This window comes from Pangasianodon hypophthalmus, chromosome 20 (assembly GCF_027358585.1).
Source record: "Pangasianodon hypophthalmus isolate fPanHyp1 chromosome 20, fPanHyp1.pri, whole genome shotgun sequence".
Taxonomy (NCBI): Eukaryota; Metazoa; Chordata; class Actinopteri; order Siluriformes; family Pangasiidae; genus Pangasianodon; species Pangasianodon hypophthalmus.
The window spans coordinates 13,792,972-13,813,814 of record NC_069729.1 but is presented as its reverse complement, the minus strand read 5'-3'; the positions used below and the strand labels follow the sequence as shown (position 1 = coordinate 13,813,814).

General features: G+C 37.2%; 1 protein-coding gene across 6 annotated transcripts in view; it reads right to left on the bottom strand.

The window, feature by feature from the left end:
* nisch (nischarin) overlaps positions 1-20,843 on the bottom strand; it is a 30,032-nt gene that overhangs the window by 7,284 nt on the left and 1,905 nt on the right. Inside the window, exons 3-16 of one of the 6 annotated variants that reach the window (XM_026932641.3) lie at positions 20,270-20,452; positions 16,087-16,135; positions 14,776-14,939; positions 14,348-14,443; positions 13,697-13,792; positions 13,446-13,598; positions 12,616-12,684; positions 12,336-12,521; positions 12,109-12,237; positions 11,633-11,746; positions 9,146-9,266; positions 6,113-6,228; positions 4,919-4,986; positions 354-1,613 (exon numbers count right to left, since the gene is read on the bottom strand). In XM_026932641.3, the coding sequence (XP_026788442.3) occupies positions 354-1,613; positions 4,919-4,986; positions 6,113-6,228; positions 9,146-9,266; positions 11,633-11,746; positions 12,109-12,237; positions 12,336-12,521; positions 12,616-12,684; positions 13,446-13,598; positions 13,697-13,792; positions 14,348-14,443; positions 14,776-14,939; positions 16,087-16,135; positions 20,270-20,452 (2,804 nt within the window). Of the gene's footprint in view, positions 1-353; positions 1,614-4,918; positions 4,987-6,112; positions 6,229-6,673; positions 6,721-9,137; positions 9,267-11,632; positions 11,747-12,108; positions 12,238-12,335; positions 12,522-12,615; positions 12,685-13,445; positions 13,599-13,696; positions 13,793-14,347; positions 14,444-14,775; positions 14,940-16,086; positions 16,136-20,269; positions 20,453-20,843 lie in introns of those variants that run through there. The other 5 variants (XM_034314228.2, XM_026932644.3, XM_026932645.3 and 2 more) reach the window with 5 other exon arrangements.

Here is a 20,843-nt window from a genome sequence, read left to right as displayed (position 1 = left end):
TGTTAGTGACACAAGTCACTTTTCTTCAGTAAACACCACAGAAACACTGCCTACTTTGACTGCCATTGCAACCATCTCGTCACAGATTTTCTCAGAGCCCATCTGCAAACTCGCAAGATTAGCCATCATGTTTACTTGACACTAACTTCTTCAAACAAAACCGTTGCAAGTGAGAGCATTTCATATCTGCGAGTTTTGAACACTGAGACACGTGTTCTTTTATCTTTAAAGTCCTTTTAAAGATAAAAGGTCTTCAAGCCGATTTTTCTCCTCTACTGTTTTGGAAATATTTACAGAAATCATAAAGACAGGCTCTTATTAAATGGCTTTAAACAAAACAGATGTTTCGCTACCTCTTTTTCTGGGTAGCTTTGCTAGGCGTTGTGCTGTTCACTCTCAGGTGGTGTTTACTGGTCTGCAGAAGAGCGATGGTCTTGATGTCTCGAAGGCTGGCGCGGAACTGCGCGAACTGCTTCAGAAACAGAAACTTGTCATGGGGAAGAGTGAAAATGGCAGCTAGGTGCTCATGCCCTGCCATGAGCTCTAAAACATGGCCATCACAAAAGCGATGGGTGACTGAACTGCTTTGTCCAGTTCGACTCTGCTTGGGGTTCAGCAATGTAGATGCGAGTGGAATTCTGGTTAACTTGGCACAAGAGCGTATGCAATTTCCATTGGGTTTTGACGCCATGGCCACGAAATCGACCTTGAGCACACAGAGATGTCGTGTTGTGAGGAACAGAAGTAATGGGATGGAGGTCTGGCTTTCATGGACTGGAGATAAAATGTCAGAAGGAACAGAGCTGTTTTGACTTCTTTGAACCAATGAGGCACGGTCCAGGACGTGAGCTATGTATCCACTTTTCACTCCGCTATCATTCTCTTCGATTTCCCAGGAATTTAGAAACTGCTGAATGAACGACTGGACATTAGACTGTCCACTGATACGTTCACTTTGAGTTCTATCCAGAAGCAAGTTCACATGAGAATGGATCTCCTTCAAATTTTGTCCATCTGAGAAGAAGTACCATCGTGTGGCACTGGACTTCAACCTTAAGGAGATGCAAGTGTCTGGAATGTCAAACCAAAATGCCTCCATGTCTGAATATGGCACCATCAGTGCTACTTTAATGCAGTCCATTAGCTCCTCTAAGTTATGTGGAGTCTCTTTGGACCGTGCCTGAAGAACCACCAGTGCTTTATCCGTTGCAGCCAAACAGCACGGCATCTGATTCAGACCTCCATCTTGGCCCACACTGATGCAGTGAGACCACACAATCAGATTTATCTGAACACTTGAGCTTTCCACATTCTCAGGATCGTTGTCCTGAAGTGTGGAAGAGGAGGAGCAGCCCATGATCTCATCACTGTGATCTGGGCCCATCTCAAAGTAACTGCTCCTGGAGTCAGGGCTGCCCTGCTCGGTCACATCCACTGAAGAGGTCCTGCATTCGCTGGATGTTTTACTCTCCATATCTGTTTGCCAGATCAAATCGGAAAGCCGGGTAACAAAGTCCAAGTTGGTGGTGGTGTAGGACAAATAACAGAAGGGTAGCACTGGTGTGGAGTATCTGTTGGACCAGGATTCCTGGTTTTCTTCACAGTAAAAGCAGCTGAAGGACAGAAAAGTTTGTTTAAATTCACAATTGAAGACATAAAAACAAGTTTAAGATGAAATACTCTAAACTCTGCCTGCATACACTCAGAAAAAAACTGTACTGTCTCGCTACTAAACTGTACCCTTTCTTGTCGCTGGGGTGGTATCCTCAAGCGTACACCTTTTCACCTTTACAAAGTTTCACATAGTGTACCTTTAAAGCGTTACTCTAAAATATTATTACAGTCCAATTATGTATCATTCAAAGGTACACTATATCCACATTTCAGGTGAAAGATTCATATCAAAAGGTATGAAAGATAAGGATACCACCCCAGCGACAAGGAAAGATACAAATTAGTCGCCTATTTTCTGAGAGTGTAAACAAAAACCATCTAAGTGTATGACATTTTGCTGTATTAGTATAAATATGACAGGTATTGTTATGTAACATAATGATTATATTATCTACTGGATTAGTGTTTGTCCTAAAAAAACTAATGTAGAGTAAACCAAAGATCCATAACTACAGTAACCTTTATAAACGTAGCACTGACTGAACAAACAAACTCTACTTATAAAGTGAATTACGAAGTTTCAGAAGTAAATATTCCTGTGTATTGACTTGTTCGTACTTCTGTACATTCCTGTACAAGTGAATACAACACAGCATTGTTTAATTCTGAAACTCTGCAACTGACTAAGTAGAGTCAACTATATGACCAAAAGTATGTGGACACCTGAACATCACACCCATATCTGCTTTTTCAACATTCCAGATTTACTCCCCCTTTGCTGTTATAGTAACCTCCACTCTTCTGGGAAGACTTTTGACTAGATTTTGGAGCGTGGCTGTGGAGATTTGTGCTCATTCAGCCATAAGAGCATTAGTGAGGTCAGACATGATGTCGGGTGAGGAGGCCTGGGGTGCAGTTGGTGTTCCAGTTCATCCCAAAGGTGTTCAGTAGGGTTGAGTTCAGGGCTCTGTGTAGGCCACTAGAGTTCTTACACCCCAACGTTGGCAAACCATGTCTTGAGACATGTTTGAGCCTCTTAGTTTCAGTGAAGTGAAACTGTAATGCTACATCATACAAAGTTATTCTATTCAATAGTGTGCTTCCAATTTTGTGGCAACAGTTTGGGGAAGAACCACATACGGGTGTGATGATCAGGTGTCCACAAACTTTTGGCCATGTAACACAGTTTCTACTACCATAATTATGGGTTTTTCAAATGTTTTAATGTTATGTTGGCAGCATGTTAACGTTTTACACCTACTACTGTCAAAACTTATGAATGGCCAGATTATAAATGAGGTGCGAATGATAACCCAAAGCAAGGTGGGTTGCAAGTCACAAGTGAAAGCCAGAAGGCTGACTTAATATAATAAAATTTTTTTAAAAATTAATAAAAATAAATAAATAAAATAATAAAACTGCAAGTCTAAAACATGACATGGTTGCCTGGAAAATTAACAATCCATTAAAAATCCACAAAAATTTTATTTATAACACATTCAAACATTATTTTCCTCCATCAAGTTGTTCAGCATGCACAAGTCTATGGGCGATTCATATTGATACTGAGTGGTGTTTATGCTCCGCTACATCCTGCATTAATGTTTGCTGTTTGACAGCACACTGTACTGCTGCTATAATTCATGTTTAAAATTTGCATATTACCGCACCATTAAAACTAATAGGACAAGTTCTTAGTGCACACCTGAGTGTCTATAATAAAAAAATTTGCCTTGAATTTAGTTTAGAAGCTTATGATGATTATAAATATTAAATTTCCCATTAGAATTGTCAAGCTTTCTGTATTTAAAGTTGGAATTGTCATTCAAAATGATGTGTATGACATTATGCTATTGTTATGTTTATTTATTACATACAGTTTTGATTTCATCATTTTACCATTAGGGGTGGGTGATGTGTCAAAAAAAAAATAATGTCATGATACTTGAAAATATTCTCGCAATTCACAATATGCATTACAGTTTAGAGATTTACTAACAAATTACCAGGAAAACAGTAGTGTCATTCATCTGAATTTGATTTATAAAGTGCTTTTAACTAAATCAGTTTTACAGAAATCCAGGGGATTTCAGTTCCTAATGAGCAAGCTAGAGGCGACAGTAGAAAGGAAAAACTCCCTGAAGAAACATGAGTAAGAACCGTCAAAAGGGAAAACTCTCCTAGGTGACTCCGGATAGTGGGATTACAATCTATTACAGCGCTGTGTCATATAGAAAAAAAGCAAACAGTACTAGATGTGTTGAAAGAATAGACGATGTTCAGCATGACCATAAATATATGTCTAGATTTATTGATCATATCATGAAAAGCACTGCTTGCACTGTAGGGTTGATCAATAACTGCTGAAAATGACAAAGTGACAGTATCATTACTACAGTTTTTCCTCCATTTTCTCCAAATTTGGTCATTTGCCAATTTCCGCCCACTAGCTAGTCGTCCCCTATCACACAACAGCGACTAACCAGCAACCAGGGAGGGTGAAGGTTAGCACGTGGTTCCTCAGAGACATGTGAAGACAACCACGCATCTTTTCAAACCGCTGCTCATGCAATGTCAGAGAGCAGCTCTACACGCTCGGAGGAAAAGTGCTACAATTTACTGAACAATCTAATCTAAAGCACCCAAGAGAGGAAGGGGCGAGGCGATTTCACCATGTGAGAGTTCGTATCAGTGAACGAGCCATCAAAGTAGTGTTTGAGGATTGTTTATACTAAAGTTTTGATAATTTCACAAAGATGATAGGTTTACAAATTACAACACTATTAGACTTTATGTGATCAAGGTTTGATATTGAAAACTTGGGAAATAAACTTGTAGGCAGCTTGTACTCATGTATACACACCCTCTTTTCATATTACTATTAAAGCTTCAGTAGCAGTGGTGTGTTAAGGTGATTTTCATCAGTTAGCATGGAAAACAGCAATATTGTCTGATTTCTACATAATTCAAGGGGTCATGTAAAGAGCATATTATGACGTTTCATATCAGATTAAATCCCTCAGCAGAAATTTTAGTCCAACAATGAGGCTTTTCTGCACATGTATTAATATGGGTACATCTGGATCACCAAAGTCTCAATAGTCTCACTTCAGTGGAACTTTTTCAGTGGCAAGTTGCAGAGGAGCAGTACCCATGTATTTAGAAAGAAATCTGATTATTGATTGGATTACATAAGTGTGTGTCGATTGAAGTATTGCCATTTGTTGATTTTTTTTTTTTTTTTTGCAGTTGTGAGATTTTCTATATGTAATTGTACTTATTGCAAAGCAAAACAAAAACTGACCCAGAACTTTCATGCTTCTGCTCAGAACTGATCTCCAAAGATGAACAGGTAGTAAGTTGAGTTCTAACCTGTAATAAACCAAACAGGGATAAAGATTATTTAATTACTGTCATACTGGGCAAAAAGGTTTTCACAGAGAATTATTTTGTTTGCCATAGAAAATACATATATATTTTTTAAATCAGCCAGGCTCAGTGAAGGAGGCATGGCTTCCCATTCCTCAAAGCTTTTTACTGTGCATGGTTGAAGTGTATAAATGTTTCAGCATAGTGGTTTGAAAATTGTGCCCTTGGGCCGCAAACAAGTAGCCTGGGTTCCTGGGACATGCAATTTTCATGTCTGGGGTATTAGTATTTTTCATTTGCGGTTGCCCAGTAAATAAAAAGATACAACCAGAAAAAGAAGACTGTGGGAAAGAAAACAAACCCTACTTCCTACTGACTTTTGGAAAACAAAAGTTTGGTATATGGCATGTTTGTTTAAACATAACGTACTTTACAGTAGTGCAGCACACCTCAATGCTTTAACTATAGCGCATGCTTCTGAATCTCACCGCCTGCTGCACTACAAACATTGGCCGCGGGGACATTAGCATGCACGGATAACAGATGATCTTTTCAGAATAAGAAATATGCTAGTATGTGAAAATAATAATGAAACCAAGCAAAATTAAGTGCAAGGTAAAGCCTGCTTTCCTGCTTATTGCACATAGTTCCTTGACAGTTAAATATGTCGAGACAAAACAAACCGCTAGCCAGACTCAAATAATATTTTACTCATTGCTGAAACTTTCACTAACGACTTTCTGTTTAGGTTGATGTGCTACATTAGAAATCTTATCAGAAGAGGATAAGGACAATGGCTACACAGTTCACTCCCTGGGAATTCGCATACTTGTCTGTTTAACTTATTCTGTATTAATACACTTTACCAGCAGTACATTAGATTCCACTTTTTAACCCCAGTCACTTAGGTTTCTGGGCAACATGGGACTAAGCAGCACATATGTCCAGCCTTGTGTGCTTAATCACTACAACTAAACAAAATATAAATACTGGTTGCGATGGGACTGTAATTGAAGAACAGAGAACAAATGTGCCGAGTAGCAGGCAAGGAAAATTTACATACTAGATGACTAAAATTCAGTTAAATTACAAATTCAGGTGCACATGTTAGACTGATAATTCCACTCACCTGAGGTGCAACCTCACAGGCTGTGGGGTAGTTATTACAGCATCGCTGGGTAAGTGTAGAATCCACATGAGTCAATATCTCTTTGGTAAGAAAGGCGTCATCTTTGCAGGCTATTTCTGGAAACAGACAGCAGGGGTTTTATTTAGCCAACAGAGCAGAACTAAATAAATAACACAGCAAATTAACTGTAGGGCTAGAGGTGCGGTTATGAAAAAATAAATCTAATACTGATACATCAAGGCAACTGTAGACACATATACACCTTTTCATGGATGCTCAAAAGAAGACAGGCAAGCAAAGCAGTGTCATGAAGTAAGCTTGAATGCAAAACCAGTGCCTTCATAACTGTGTGTTTCCCTGTACTGTGACCCTCTGTAAATATCTATAAATAAATGCTCTGCTGTGTTTTAAAGCAATTTAGCAACAAAAAGCAGTCATTTAGCAACCGAAGGGCAAATATGAAGCAAAGCATAGAAGGTATAGTTGTTGCAGGAGTTTATGGGGTTTATGTTAAAGCATTTTCGAGTTATAGCATACCGCCACCATTAAATGCCAAATCACCTGAGAAAAGGAGGATTGCAAATTATCCATCAAAGGTCTTGGAGCTGCTGGGGAAAAAAATACATAATAGGTACAAAAGAACCATCTGAGCATTTTTATGAAAATTTTGTAAGTTTACAACAACAAATCTCAGTCAATTTTTGAGGTGCTATTTAACTTTTTTTATTTGTATTTCTTTAGAGCACAGCAGTTTTGAATTACAAATCAGCTGTCTAATGTCCACATGGCCAATATTTTTCACTGTTGATCTGCTGCTCAAAGTGTTTGAGTCTGCGAAGACAAATATATTTATTTTTTAATCCCTTTCTAAATTTCATTACCATTACCATTACCATTATTTGAAGTGTGTTAGACTTGTTGTACACCTATTTAATCTTTTTAGGTCAAAATCTGCTGAATTGTCAGCCAAAAAATAGTAAAAAAAAATGGTACTTTGAAAAATGTTTCAGTGGCCTCCCTAATAAATATAATTAAGTGATATTAACTATGTATTTCTACATAGTTAACTAGGTCTAATGTTAGATAAGTTGAACATACATTGAATTTATTTCACATTAATGGACTCAAAACATTCTCCATTTACCACGACAGAAAATGATGGCACCCAGTCAAGAGCAAGTGAGATGGGGGAAGGGGGCGGGGCTTCCAGGTTGTGCCAGTTAATATCAAAACACCCAAGTTCAAAACACCTGAGCAAATCATTCCAGATTCATATGTCGATTGTCTCATCTCCTTTTTATTGGGGAGAAAAAGGTATATTTTTGAGCGATAACTCATACGAGTGTACTTCAGTGTGAAATTTGCGGAGCTTCATGCAAAATGTGTCTGGTAATGTAAGAAAAGTAAACATCACTGGACATCATGTTATATCATTATGTCACACAAGGCTCCAGTGAGGAGACATGTATTATAATTGCTGATTATTTTCCTAAACAGTGCTATCTATCTTGTTTCATTCCTTATCTAATGATTTATAATCCCACTATTCCGTGTCACCCAGAAGAGGACAGGTTCACTTCTGAGTCTGGCTCCTCTTAAGGTTTTCTTGCTCATGTTATTTCAGGGAGTTTTTGTTTGCCACTGTCACTACTAGCTTGCTCATTAGGAAACGAAACCTACATCCGTATTTCTGTGAAGCTGTTTTTTTACAATGTCTATCGTTAAAAGTGCTACACAAATAAAACTGATTTGAATTCTGCCGAATATAATGATTTGGACAAAGCTTCCAGGTCAGAAATATACAAAACAATCATGGAAGTTGAAATAAAACAAAACAAAATTGGCATATGAATCTTATTAAACTAAAAATGATAGGTATAAGAACTCCACTTATTTTTAGTCTTCTGCATGCATATGCAAAGCTACGCTACATATATGGTTTCCTATTCTTTAGTGCAGTCTTAGCCTTTTGCAACACAGACATCACAGACACCTTCACTACACAAAGGAGCCTTCAAACAAACCACAACTGTCTCTCAGTGCTTACAAATTTTCCTTGGGTGTGTTCATCAAACATGTCACTGGTGTAATCCAAAAAAATAGAATAATTAATTAATGCAGGCCAGTTAACTGTGACACATCACATCGTCAACATTTAGTTTTAATCTACTGCAATGCATACTGCAATCACAATGAAGCATAATACTCTATTATATGATATCTGCATCCATGTTGTGCAGCCCTTCGAAGCTTGAATTTAAGCTGCAATACCATATCAAGCCAGAAGAGGGCCACAAACAAAACCTGAGCAGTGACAAGATATCAGTCCCTACTGCTGCCCAGGGAAATACAGGAAAAGCCCTGAATACAAGAGTATCAGTTTTGTCTGTTTGGAACAGTCTGTTCCAAATGTGCAGTAATGTTAAACATAAAAAGTTTAGATTTTTGTTTTACAAATGCTTCAAAAAGAATCGCCATCATCCTTCTATGTTCTTGAGTAGCAGCTATAGCATTTGAAAAAGGCTGCCAAGCTGCTGTGATCTGATATGAACGCCCTAGCTCTTTAGCACTTTGACCACTGTCACCAAGGTTACCAAAAGATGTGCAACGAACTGTAAACCACAATGTTATGCAACTCAAGGCACACTTAGAAACCAGACCCTTTATGGCACTTGAAGCAACTTCTTGAAGAAAAATTATTCATCCCATTGAAGCAAAATGCAACAGACCGACAATGAAAAAAAGAGATGTGATTAGACATTAAATAGCACCTTTGATGCCATTTTACATGTTCGTACACGGTGGCTTCTTTCTTCAGGTGATTTGACATTTAATCACGGCATTTGGTACCTTATATGAGGTCATATGGGGTCTTATAAAACTCTGTCTCTTCACATTAAAGCAATAATTTCTTTAATTTTAATTTTAGACATTCTAATGTCTAAATAATGACATTAGCCTCTAGGTCAAGTGGTTAAGTAACCTTGATGTAAAATGAGTCCCTTCATGCTGTGCTGATACATACATGATTACCTTGGCTGGAGCTGGCACAGTGAAGCGGAGAAGAAGAAGAAGAAGAAGACTGCGGAGCAGCGACGGAGCTGGAGGATGAGGGATTCAGCCCTGCATCAGTCTGTCTGGGGACATCACTAATCTGACCAAGAGAACAAAACACACCGCTTTTAGGAACAGTCAGATATACTGGTTTAAACTTGCACTACATATGTAGCTACAATGAATCACATTATATCAATTAATTGTTTCCATAACATTGTGATTTATGTGAAATATCTCCATAATCAGGTAACACTTCTATTTAGTGCCAGTCAGTATGTACATTCAAAGAAAAACACAGCTATGTATAAAATCTAAGCTGTTTTCATGCACCGCTCTGTTGTCTATCTCTATACAAACGGAGCACAATGCTGCTGTTAGCAGTCAGAGCAACAGTTTCTGAACAAGTTCAGTTACAACAATATTATTAGGATGCAACGTAGCTGGGATTTGGTGTTCAGTATTGGACTTAGTGCTTCATTAAGTTTAGGTTTGGGTTCAAACATGAATTTTCATTTCTGTACATTAGTATAAACATACAGTATCTAGGTATTAGGCTTGTGCTATATAACAATTCTATCATCCCTACATCATATTACACTGCCACAATATCCACTGACGTTTATTTCCATTATATTGTGTTACTACACCTGCCAACCTTTACGCTCTGCAATTTAAAATCTGAGAATGCTGATAGCAGAGTTATGACTTAAAAACATTTTAAGATTTGAACTCTCCAATCTAAACTGACGCCACATGGAAGTCCCGCCTCCTTCTCACTGTCTCACGTACTCTGGACTCACGTGGTGTCTTCGTTTTCTGTTAAGCTAAATGGAGAATATTTTAATTCCATCAATGTGAAATAAAATCTATCAATATACAGTATGTTCGACTTCACTAAGATTAGACAAGTACATAGTTAACATCAGTTATCTTTGTTTAAACTGAAATGGTGAAAGGTTATTTGTTCTGGACTATTACATAATTTATGTTAAAATGGAAAAATCTCAAGCAAAACTCACAAATCAGTACTGCACAAGCCTAATAGATATTCAAGTTTATTAATATTGTTCACTAATTAATTAATATTGACACTAATTGCACAGAGGTGAACACCATTTAAATAATTATGTGACTTGGTAACTGGTTGCACTAGAACTTATTTAGGGGTTTCATAGTAATGGGGGTGAATACTAGCACAATCACAAATTTTATACATTTATTTGTAAATACTTCTGTAAACTATGTTGATTCCTTCAATATTATGTGATAATTTGCACAGATTCATGACATGGGGTGAATCCTTCTGCAGTGAATGGTACATTTTGATTTCCTTTTCACTGACAGGGTTCTGGGTGGTTAGTAAAGCTACATTTTATTTACTAAAGCTAACTACTGTTTTACTCTATATAACAACATTATGTTCATTATAAATATACTGTCAAACCAATTCTCTTCTAGCTGTGTGGATTAAATACAATGCTGGTCTGCATATAAATCTCACCCTTTTCAGATTCCTGATACAAAAATCTGTGGTTGTTCTGTGGATGCAAATTCTTATTAACATTTTTAGATAAGATTATTTTGAGATAGGAAAATGGTAAGACATTTTTTGATAAGATTAAACTATGGTTAAAGTAGTAGTAGACTAGTTTTAGAGAACACATTTACAGTTCAATGCATCTACAATAAATTGAAGAGCATAAACATGACTTTTTGAGGACAACATAATGTAATTGGGTTACAGATTATATTTACATTTACATTGCCATTTGGCAGATGCCCTTATCCAGTGCAATTTACAGAAGTGCTTTGAATTCTCTATCAATATATACATCCTGATACTGGTTCACTAGGTCATGGACTAAGGATACTATCAGTCTAAAAAACTCTGCTGAAGTAATAATATAGTAAGAAAAGCACACAGACTACATTTTTTTTTTAAATAAAGTGCTAACGTAAGTACTTCATGAAGAGGTAGGTCATTAGGTCGTCGTTTGAAGACTGCCAATGACTCAGCTATTCAGACATCTAGGGGAAGTTCATTCTACCACCTAGGTGCCAGAACAGAGAAGAGTCTTGATGCCTTCTTTGTACCCTGAGAGATGGTGGGACCAGTCGAGCAGAGGATCGGAGGGAGCGTGGTGCAGTGTTGGGTGTGATAAGTGCTTTAAGGTAGGTGGGTGCTGGTCTGTTTTTGGCTTTGTAGCCAAGCATCTGATGCAGGTAGCTACAGGAAGCCAGTGGAGGAAGCGTAGCAATAGGGTGGTGTGAGAGAACTTAGGAAGGCTGAAAACAGATTGGGCAGTAGAGTTTTGAAAGAGGAAATACAGGGTCATGTTTAGGTCATTAATGACCTACAAGAGGAAGCAGATACCAAGCTTGCTCACCAGAGGAACATTGTCTGAAAAACTGTGATTTTCTCTATTAAAGCAACAAAGAGTATGACGTGAAAATAGCCCTTACCTTTTTTTCAGTGTTTGCCATTCTGTCTTTCGCTTCTTTGGCTTTCTGAATGGCTTTCAGCACTTCGACAGTATCCAGCTCCTTCTCAGTGGTTACTGTGCCGTCTAAGCAAACCTTCAAAAACACACAGATATTCATCTACTTCATCACTATAATGCTCCTTAAAATTAATTTTCAAACGTAAAGTAAACAGGTAATGACAACCTCACTATACTACTTCGCTTATACTACAGATGGGAGACAACGCAAAAGAAAAAAAAAAAAACAGTTATTCTGTTATGTTATGTGTTATTTTGCTGCTGCTGTTTGGGTCCACTTGTCCACTTAGGGAGAAGGTCAAATCAACACAAAGTTGTTCTGACATCACTTTCATTTTATGATGAAACATTTCTATATCAGTAATGGAATTTTGAAAAATGATTTTAAAAAGTACGCCTACATTTCTCATGAATAAAGCCATAGTAAGTAAGCCATACCTCTGATGCTCTGTCACAGAACTGTGCCAAAACTTTAGTTCTGTAGTCAGGAATGATGCACATGGGGTTGTCAGCAAGGGAAAGTTTTTCCAAACAGGGCAACATTCCAATGTACTTTATTTCATCCAACTGCAGAAAATAATGATTTTAACAGGTAAATCATATTAAACATTATTTCTGCAAAATGCATCTCAGCCATCTGTGGTAAACAATGAATTACTCAGTACCTGTGCTAATCTGTTACTGCTCAAGTCCAGGTTCACAAGAGAGTAAAGTTTACTGAGACCAGAAAGAGTTTCAAGCTGATTCCCCGCCAAATTCAGAGTCTTGATGTTGCCCAGTTTAGTGTGAACACCCTCGAGGACTGTGAGCTTGTTATAGGACAGGTCCAAGTGCACTAGGTTGTATAGATACTGCAAATATATGACAAACACCAGTGAGAGTTTGACAAAAGTAGTTCAGTATTATGAAGAAAATCAACATTACAATTATTCTTAATCAGCTTACCTGGAGATTTTCCACCAATGACAGGAAATTGTGTCCAAGATCAAGGAATTCAACTGCAGGAATCAATTTCTAAAATGACAAAGACAAGATTTTTAAAAGATGAGCCTCATCGTCATTACCAGCAGAAAAGGTGTGGCCTCTGTGCTTGTCAGGCCCAGTAAAAGAGGCGTGGCCTCTGTGCCTGTTAGACTCAGTGAAGAAGGCGTGGTGTATGTGCTCATCAGTCACAGTGAAGAAGGCGTGACATGTGTGCTCGTCAATCCTGGTAAAAGAGGTGTGGTCTATGTGCTCATAAGTCACAGTGAAGGAGGTGTGGCATGTGTGCTCATCAGTCACAGTGAAGGAGGCGTGGTCTATGTGCTCCTCAGTCTTAGTAAAGGAGGCATGGCCTATGTGCTCCTCAGTCACAGTGAAGGAGGCGTGGTCTATGTGCTCATCAGTCTTAGTAAAGGAGGCGTGGTCTATGTGCTCATCAGTCACAGTGAAGGAGGCGTGGTCTATGTGCTCCTCAGTCCTAGTAAAGGAGGCATGGTCTATGTGCTCCTCAGTCCTAGTAAAGGAGGCATGGTCTATGTGCTCATCAGTCCTAGTAAAGGAGGTGTGGCCTCTGTCAATGTCAATCTTAGCAAAGGAGGCATCAATGGTGCAAAACAAAATAACAGGATCAAAACCAAACTGTTTTCTTGTATTGTGTGTATTGAATCATTGGCTGCTTTATATCAGCCAACAATTATAAAATGGATCAATCACCTGTCGATATGATCATATGGTTTCAGCAGAAGAGAAAGAAATCCCTAGCAGTTACAGAATTTAAAGCAATTTTGCCTCACCACAGACTCGTCGATGCAGCAGATGTTATTGTGGCTCATGTCCAGGGTGGTCAGTATCTTCCAGGTTGGAATGATTGCTGTCACTGTACAGTCAATGTCCACGCCTTCAGGCTCCCACTGGGCAAATTCAGCAGCTTCGGGAACTAAAATTTCCTACAGAAAAAGCCACCCAACCCAGTTCAGGATCAATACAGCAGCTGGAGTGTTAAATTGGTTTAAGTGGTTTACTCAGAGCAGATAAAAAAAAAAACCTTCATGGACGCAGCTGAACGATGAATACTGAGTGTAGCCAGAGTGGGCTTTAATGCAGGAAGTCCCCTTATCTGTCCTGAGCTGCAGTCATTTATCTGAAAAAGAAAAGAAAAAAAAAAAAAACATCCCCAGTTAAAGGCGTTTAGGAACACACTGTTAGGATTTAACTTTATACACATGTATTAAACATACCAATTAATTTCTAGGAGTGATTTCTTAATTAACATATAGTGTGGTTTAGCTTTTTAGCTTGCGGAATTAGATTTCTGCCTTCTAAACAAATCATTAAGAATATGGACAAGCTAACTGCTAACTTTAATACCTGCTTTAGCATTATGTGTTCCTGTAGGAAAAACTAAAGGTCTAAAGGTTTAAATGTATAAGACGTATCTGAGTTATAGCTTAAAATCACCAAAAAAAAAAAAAATTTTTAAAAATTTTAAAAAAAAAAAGATATTAAACATCCAGAAATATTGTTTTAATCAGATTGTAATCCACACAGAAATCTGGTTTGAACTGGAATGAATGATTGGAAAAATGACTTTTTTCTTGCTGGTCAGACTGCAGAGAACACTTCCTGCTCAAATCAATATGCCAAAAGATTCGAGGATTAACAACATCACTTGCCACAAAGAAAATATGTCTCTTACCTCAATCTGGAGCACTGATTTAAAGACAGAAAGGTCAAATGGTAGCCTGTGTTCCTCAATATTGCTGGTGCCCACAACTCCTATCGTCCCAGGGATCTGTGCATACACAAACAACATAGATAATGTTAATACCAGTCCATTTAACTGGTCATTCATCATATCTGTATCTAACGGCTGTCTTTCCCTGGCCAGGCCAACGTGGCGCTAAATCAAACATGTGCCTGTATGGGTGTGGGATTCAAGTGATAAATGGAAGCAAATAATGGAGAATGGATTCCTACTTAAAAAGATAACAATGGATATCACTTCTACCAATGGACAACAAAAAGAAGCCTGTAAAACTTCTCTATATAAAATGTATTAAATATAATGAATGATGCATGGAATCAGCAATAACCTCACAACTGGCAAAGCAAGTCTTTGTGCACCTTGAGATATTTGAGTCTGCAGGCAAAGTCCAGTATGTGGCCAAGATCTGCCTTGGCATCTCCATTGGCACAGGTGGGTTTGGCCAGCTTCAGCTGTTGTGTGATGGCATAGAGCTGCAGCGGCCTCAGGAGGAAAACCTCACCGGCAACTAACAACTGCTCACCTGAGGAAAGAGGATTTGTGATCAATAATGACAAAAAAAGACAGATCGCTATGTTACAATATTTCTTAGATTATGTAAATTCACTATACTTGGATCTTAGTCAGTCTTCCTTTGCAAGTGAAATATAGGATACTGCTGTACATTTAGTATAAAGGATGTACACAGTACTATACAATAGATAAAGTTTGCTTCTTTGTGCGAGTTGCATTAATCGTGTTTCTGTTCACAAGCGTAATAACTGTTGAATCATGCAGACTTTATGTTTTATGACTTCATGCACCAAAGACAGTGAAGCTACATGGCAGACGGACCATAGACAGTGGTTCATACATGTCTGAATAGATTTTGGGATTTCTGCTTACCATGTAAACCGCTTTCATTTTTGTGCTTGATAACTATGGAATTGTATGATTTCACCTGAATTACTGGTTGTTGTTTTTTTTTTTTTTTTAATTGTGTGGTAGTCTGGGAAAACCTGACAAATGTCTGTGTGGAAGACTCAACTTTCAAAAAAAATAATTAATATATTTAAAAAATAAATAAATAAATAAACACAGCGGTAAATGCAGTTAGTCTGCCTAAAGATGTCTAAAATGCTGCTAACTAAGTGAGATTTCCTCACAGTGAATGTCGGGCTTTGATCAAGCTGTTGGATAGTTACTCACCATAGCAAATCGGACATAAGCTAAATCAGTTCAGTTTGTAATCAGATCCCAGCTGTCAAAATGTCCTTTGCCATTTTATGAATCTTTAAATGCAATTTTATTCAGTTTTCACTTTTGGCAGTAATCAGATTTTGAAATACTTTTGATTGAGATACATATTTCAGTTTGGGAACATGTAGTTTTCCAGACTACATAGAGTAGAAAATATCTCAGTTTGACCATGTGAAGGGTTTTCTCAGGCTGCCACACAATTATGTCTGAGTAACGTGATTTTAATCAATGATTTCTCATTCCTGGAACTGAGTGGAAGTTTCAGGACAGGGGTTTCAATCAGAACTGACTGACAGTACAGTGCTGTGAAAGAAGAAACAGGTCGATCTGAAGCCTGTCTCTGTCCAGAAAGATCTGACGAAAAAAAAAGCCTCTTTGACCTTCCAGAAAGCATCTTATAGTTGACAAAATATTTGAGTATAAAGCCATACCTCTGTTGAACAGATCTTCTGCCAGGGTAGCAGCGATGCCATTGATTTCCTGAAAACAAGGAAAGCAATCACTTGTTGTTAGTTGTTATATAAAATCTTTATAAAGCCACATTATATATTTGAGTGATTTGCTGATCTTGTCAATTTATTAAAATATTGGGAGTTTTTTCAGGTGTGAAAGATGTTATGTGGAAAGCGCCTGGGTTGCAATGATATTGATTTATGATGTCTGATTAATTTCATATTACAGAACGTTAACCATAGTGACAACAATATGTTATCACAGTACAGGGCTTTACATGCTGTTGAAACAGGCTCTGAAATAATAATAATAATAATAATAATAATAATAATGCAACCAGATCATTCTCTAGCATCAGGTAATGATGGGAAAAGTTTTGAGTCAATATTTCACAGCTTCCAAACAGTGTGAGCTGTGAGTGGAAAAAAGCAGAGTGTTAAACAGATGCACTCAGAATAGAAGTGTAAAATGTTTAGCATTGGTAGCACGTGAAAGTTCCTTCCATCTACATCATAAACTCATTACAATCATTACAAGTGCCCTGATTACCAGCATTCAGATTAACAGGTGGTTTGGTCTATGTAGATGTGTTATAAGGGATCGTGGATCATCTGACAGCAGGCGCATCCAAGCTCAGAGACATAATACACTTTTGCTAAGGCCATGACTTAAACCACTGTTTTTGTTTTGTTTTTTTTTTAAATCATGTTTTCTTTTTTAACATGTCTTCCAGGCTATTTTTACACGCAAGAAATAAAAATGTCAACTATTGCACCTTTAATGCACTCCTTTATCACACACTATTACACAGAGTCCAGGTCACATGCTTCTTTCTAAGAAAAGTCTTTCAGTGGTCACTGATTAATAGACTGGGTAAGTGTGAGAGAAGAAGCATTGTTACCGGCAGTTTTGTTTTACTAATGTCAATAAATACACAATTTTTCCTAAAATAGTGAAATTTCACATATATTAATGTGTAGTTTCATGATTAGATTGTGATTAGATTCACAACCAACTAAAGACTGTATGCTACTTTACATGTAGCTAGTTACTATCATTAACATTTAACTACGGGCCAGTTTCTCAGAAATAAATGGATCTCCTGGAAAAATTGGTAAGAAACAGTTCCATGGAAATTATTTTTTTTTTAAAATGACAAGATGTAAAAAAATGTGAGCACATCTGAAATATAAAAGATGTGAGCAATCTTTCCCACTTGGGTCTGTATTTAACTGCTCTAATGGATTTTTAAGATAATGGTATCATTTACATGTCAGATGGAGAGGGGGCCTCACCCACACAGAATGGAGGGATCAACAGAGCTGGATTCTTTTTCTGAATGTCATGAGTAAGGCTAAGGCTGGAGTCGGGCTGGAGGGATTTCTTATTTCACTCTAAAATCATATGCAATCATTTTTAATATTGACAAACAGTTATGCAGATTTCATGCAACAAGTAGCAATCATGGTGAAGGTGAAGAAAAAGGTGAAGAACTTCCTAAAGTTCTCAGGGACAACATATTAAACAACACTCAAATGGAAAAAACTACAGAGCCATAGCAAAGACCTTAAACATCCCTCTCAGTACAATTGGTTTGTTAATATGCAGGTGGGAAGCTCGATGAACCACAACTAATCATCCCTGGACAGGTACGTCATGCAAGGATTTGTTCTCAGACTAATGACAAGGAAGATAAGAGGGAAGCCAGCAGTCACTCAGAAGGAGTTGCAGGAAGAACTGAAAGCAGCAGGAACAACAGTTATGCACAGAACAATAAGCACTGAGCTGCACTGCAGTCATCTCAATTCATACACCTCACACACGCAAAACTCCTCTGCTTAAAAAAAACCTTAATTTAAAAAACAGCGATTCATGTCTAATAGCATTTAGATATATCAGAACTATTTTGGAACTCTTACATACTAATTATATACGAAACTTGGAACAATATACTCTAGTCAGAAGAAAGAATTATAGAACTCGTTTCAATAACTCAGCTCGTCATATTTAGAGAAAGAAGGGTTGTATGTATGATGTCAAGAACATCATACACACAGTGAAGTGTGGAGGTGGGAGCATCACGATGCATTACACATCACCGAAGGAAACATGAATGGGGCGATGTACTGGAACATGTTAGAGGAGAATTTAATCTCATCAGCCAAGAAACTGAATCTGGGGCGAAGATGGATATTTCAACAAGACAGTGACCCCAAGCATACAGCCAGAATAACTCAAGAAGGCCTTGCATGGCCCAGTCAATCCCCTGACTTGAATCACACAGAAAATTTATAGAGGATTTTGAAACTGCAAGTTCATTAGGGGGACCATCAGAGTCTTGGGGAATTGATGACAATTTGCCCAGAGGGATGGGCCAGAATTGAACCACAGTGCTGCAAAAAGTGAATTACTTCTTACCATAAACTTCTCAAAGCTGTAATTGACAACAATAGCTTTGCAACAAAGTTCTAATGTTGGTTATTTGTGGCGTCAGAATTCTTTTTTCCCCCTAACAATTTGGTTTTTAAAATATAGCTTTGTTTATGCTTATGAACATATACTTTTTTGTTCATATTTATAAGGACAAAGTCAAAAGACATTAGGAGTATAAATTAACAACAAGTTTGTTGTTAATCAGCCTGTAGGATCATACTCGTCTGATTTCATGATTCACAAAGTGTTTACTAAGGGTACACGCTAGCCGACTAAATACACAGAGGTGCAAAATCACAGGTGTGATTTACACAGTGGGGGACAGGACTAAAATTATCAAACCACTGCAGAGTTTGTCATTTTTTAAAACAAAACAAAAAAAAAGTTAAGTAATTTGAATCATCATTTTCTCAGGGGAGAAGGAAGAAAAACACTGACAGAAAACCCAGACAGAAATAAAATCATTCAGAAGCACCTGCATGCAGTGAAATTATCTCAGACCCCCATGGAAATCCTGCCTGAATAAAGCTTTAGTTTCTTCTTTATTCCTATTTCACTTTCATATCACAGGTTACCACATGAGCCATGTGATCTCTACAGTCTGGAAAGGACAGTTTCACACATCTCACATCTATAATGCTTAACTTTCTTCAGTAATGTATAAATGAAAACAACAAATATTTTAACATTATATAGTTTTGTGTATTTGTACTCACTTTTAATATTAAGAACACATTTAATATTACACAAGTGTTTGTAGAAATTTGTTTTTTAGCATTTGGTATTTCCAAAAAAGAGAAAGAAAAAAAAGAAATGGTTCAAATAAATTTAGAAAGTGCATTTGAAATCCTTTTGACAAAAAAATATATATATTTTGGTCAAAAAAAGTAATTCCACAGTCTGGCTATCACTTCAGTCTTTCTACTTCTACTCCTCACATTAGGTTAGTGAATGTGGAGTTTGGCCTGTGTTGGAAATGCTGAGCAGCGAGGAATGCTGCATCTGTCAATGTGTCCACAGGTCAAAAGTACTAAAATGTGCAGAACTGTCACCGACGATGTTAAAGTGTCAACAGCGATAAAATATACCGATGCTGAACAGCAACCTCATTTTCTAGGCCAAAAATCCAAAAACATTAAAGAATTAATGTATTATTTCTATATAATTATATAAAAGCTCATTGTCACTGTGGTATCTAATCAGTACTACTACTTACAAAGTGTCTCCAGAGTGTTATTAGAAATCAGGATAGTTTTAAGCTTAACTAAGATTCATCTCAGAGGACTTTGTGCTTTCCGTTTTCTCAGTAAGCTGAGGTGCCTTTTTTTCCACATTAACTTCAAGAGAGGACTTTGAAGGCCGAACTGTTTATAGCTGCTATACCATATTGTATAATCTACAACAGGAACTAACTTGTCTTGTGGATGTTTCATAACATTAAATGTAACAATAAATGGATAAAAGTATGATCAGTCATTGGGCCTCACATCACCCCATCATTGCTTATTTTCCAAAGTATTTTATTCATCTTAAGCACATAGATTTGTCTATAGTTTTTCCTTATTGTTACACTTCTTCAATACAAAACATAACACACAACATTTGCAAAGACAGTGTTAACTATCATTCTATGTTTTGACTCACTTGTCAGTCGCTTTTTATATAAACAGCTGACAAACCTCCCCCAAAAAAAACAAAACACTGTGAAAGATGCATAGAAATACTTACATAGAACTGGAAGTGTAGAAAGATGGATAAAACTTTTGGTACAGCCACAGGGAATCGGTTGAGCAAAGTTTGCAGATACACCTCCAGCTCCTTCTGCCTCTTTTCCACAAGGGTTTTGGAATTTTTACCGATTATCTTCTTAGGAGGCAGCAGATGTTTGTCAATCTTCTTCTCTGAAGTAAGCTGAAAAACATATAAACCATACAATACCTCAAATACTGTAAATCATCATGAAACAAATGAATAAGGCCAGTGGGCCACAATTATCAATTATTTAGTAAAGCTGTTTGTAAATGTTTTCATTCAAGTTTCTGTAATGCTGGTTTCCTTCATACTCATGTGTTTGTAAGTATAACTGAAATAATTAAGCTATTTAAACTTGAGAATGCAAAGTGTGTAAAAAAAAAAAAAAAAAAAAAAAACAACTGCAGTAAGTCATGCCAACTATACTATTTAAACCCTATTAATCAGCGTTCACATTAGTGATTCTTATGTATCAATGCAAAATGCTCCTGCAAAAGATTACAAATAAATACACTTTTATCCAATATGTTAATTAGGACTCAGTTAACAT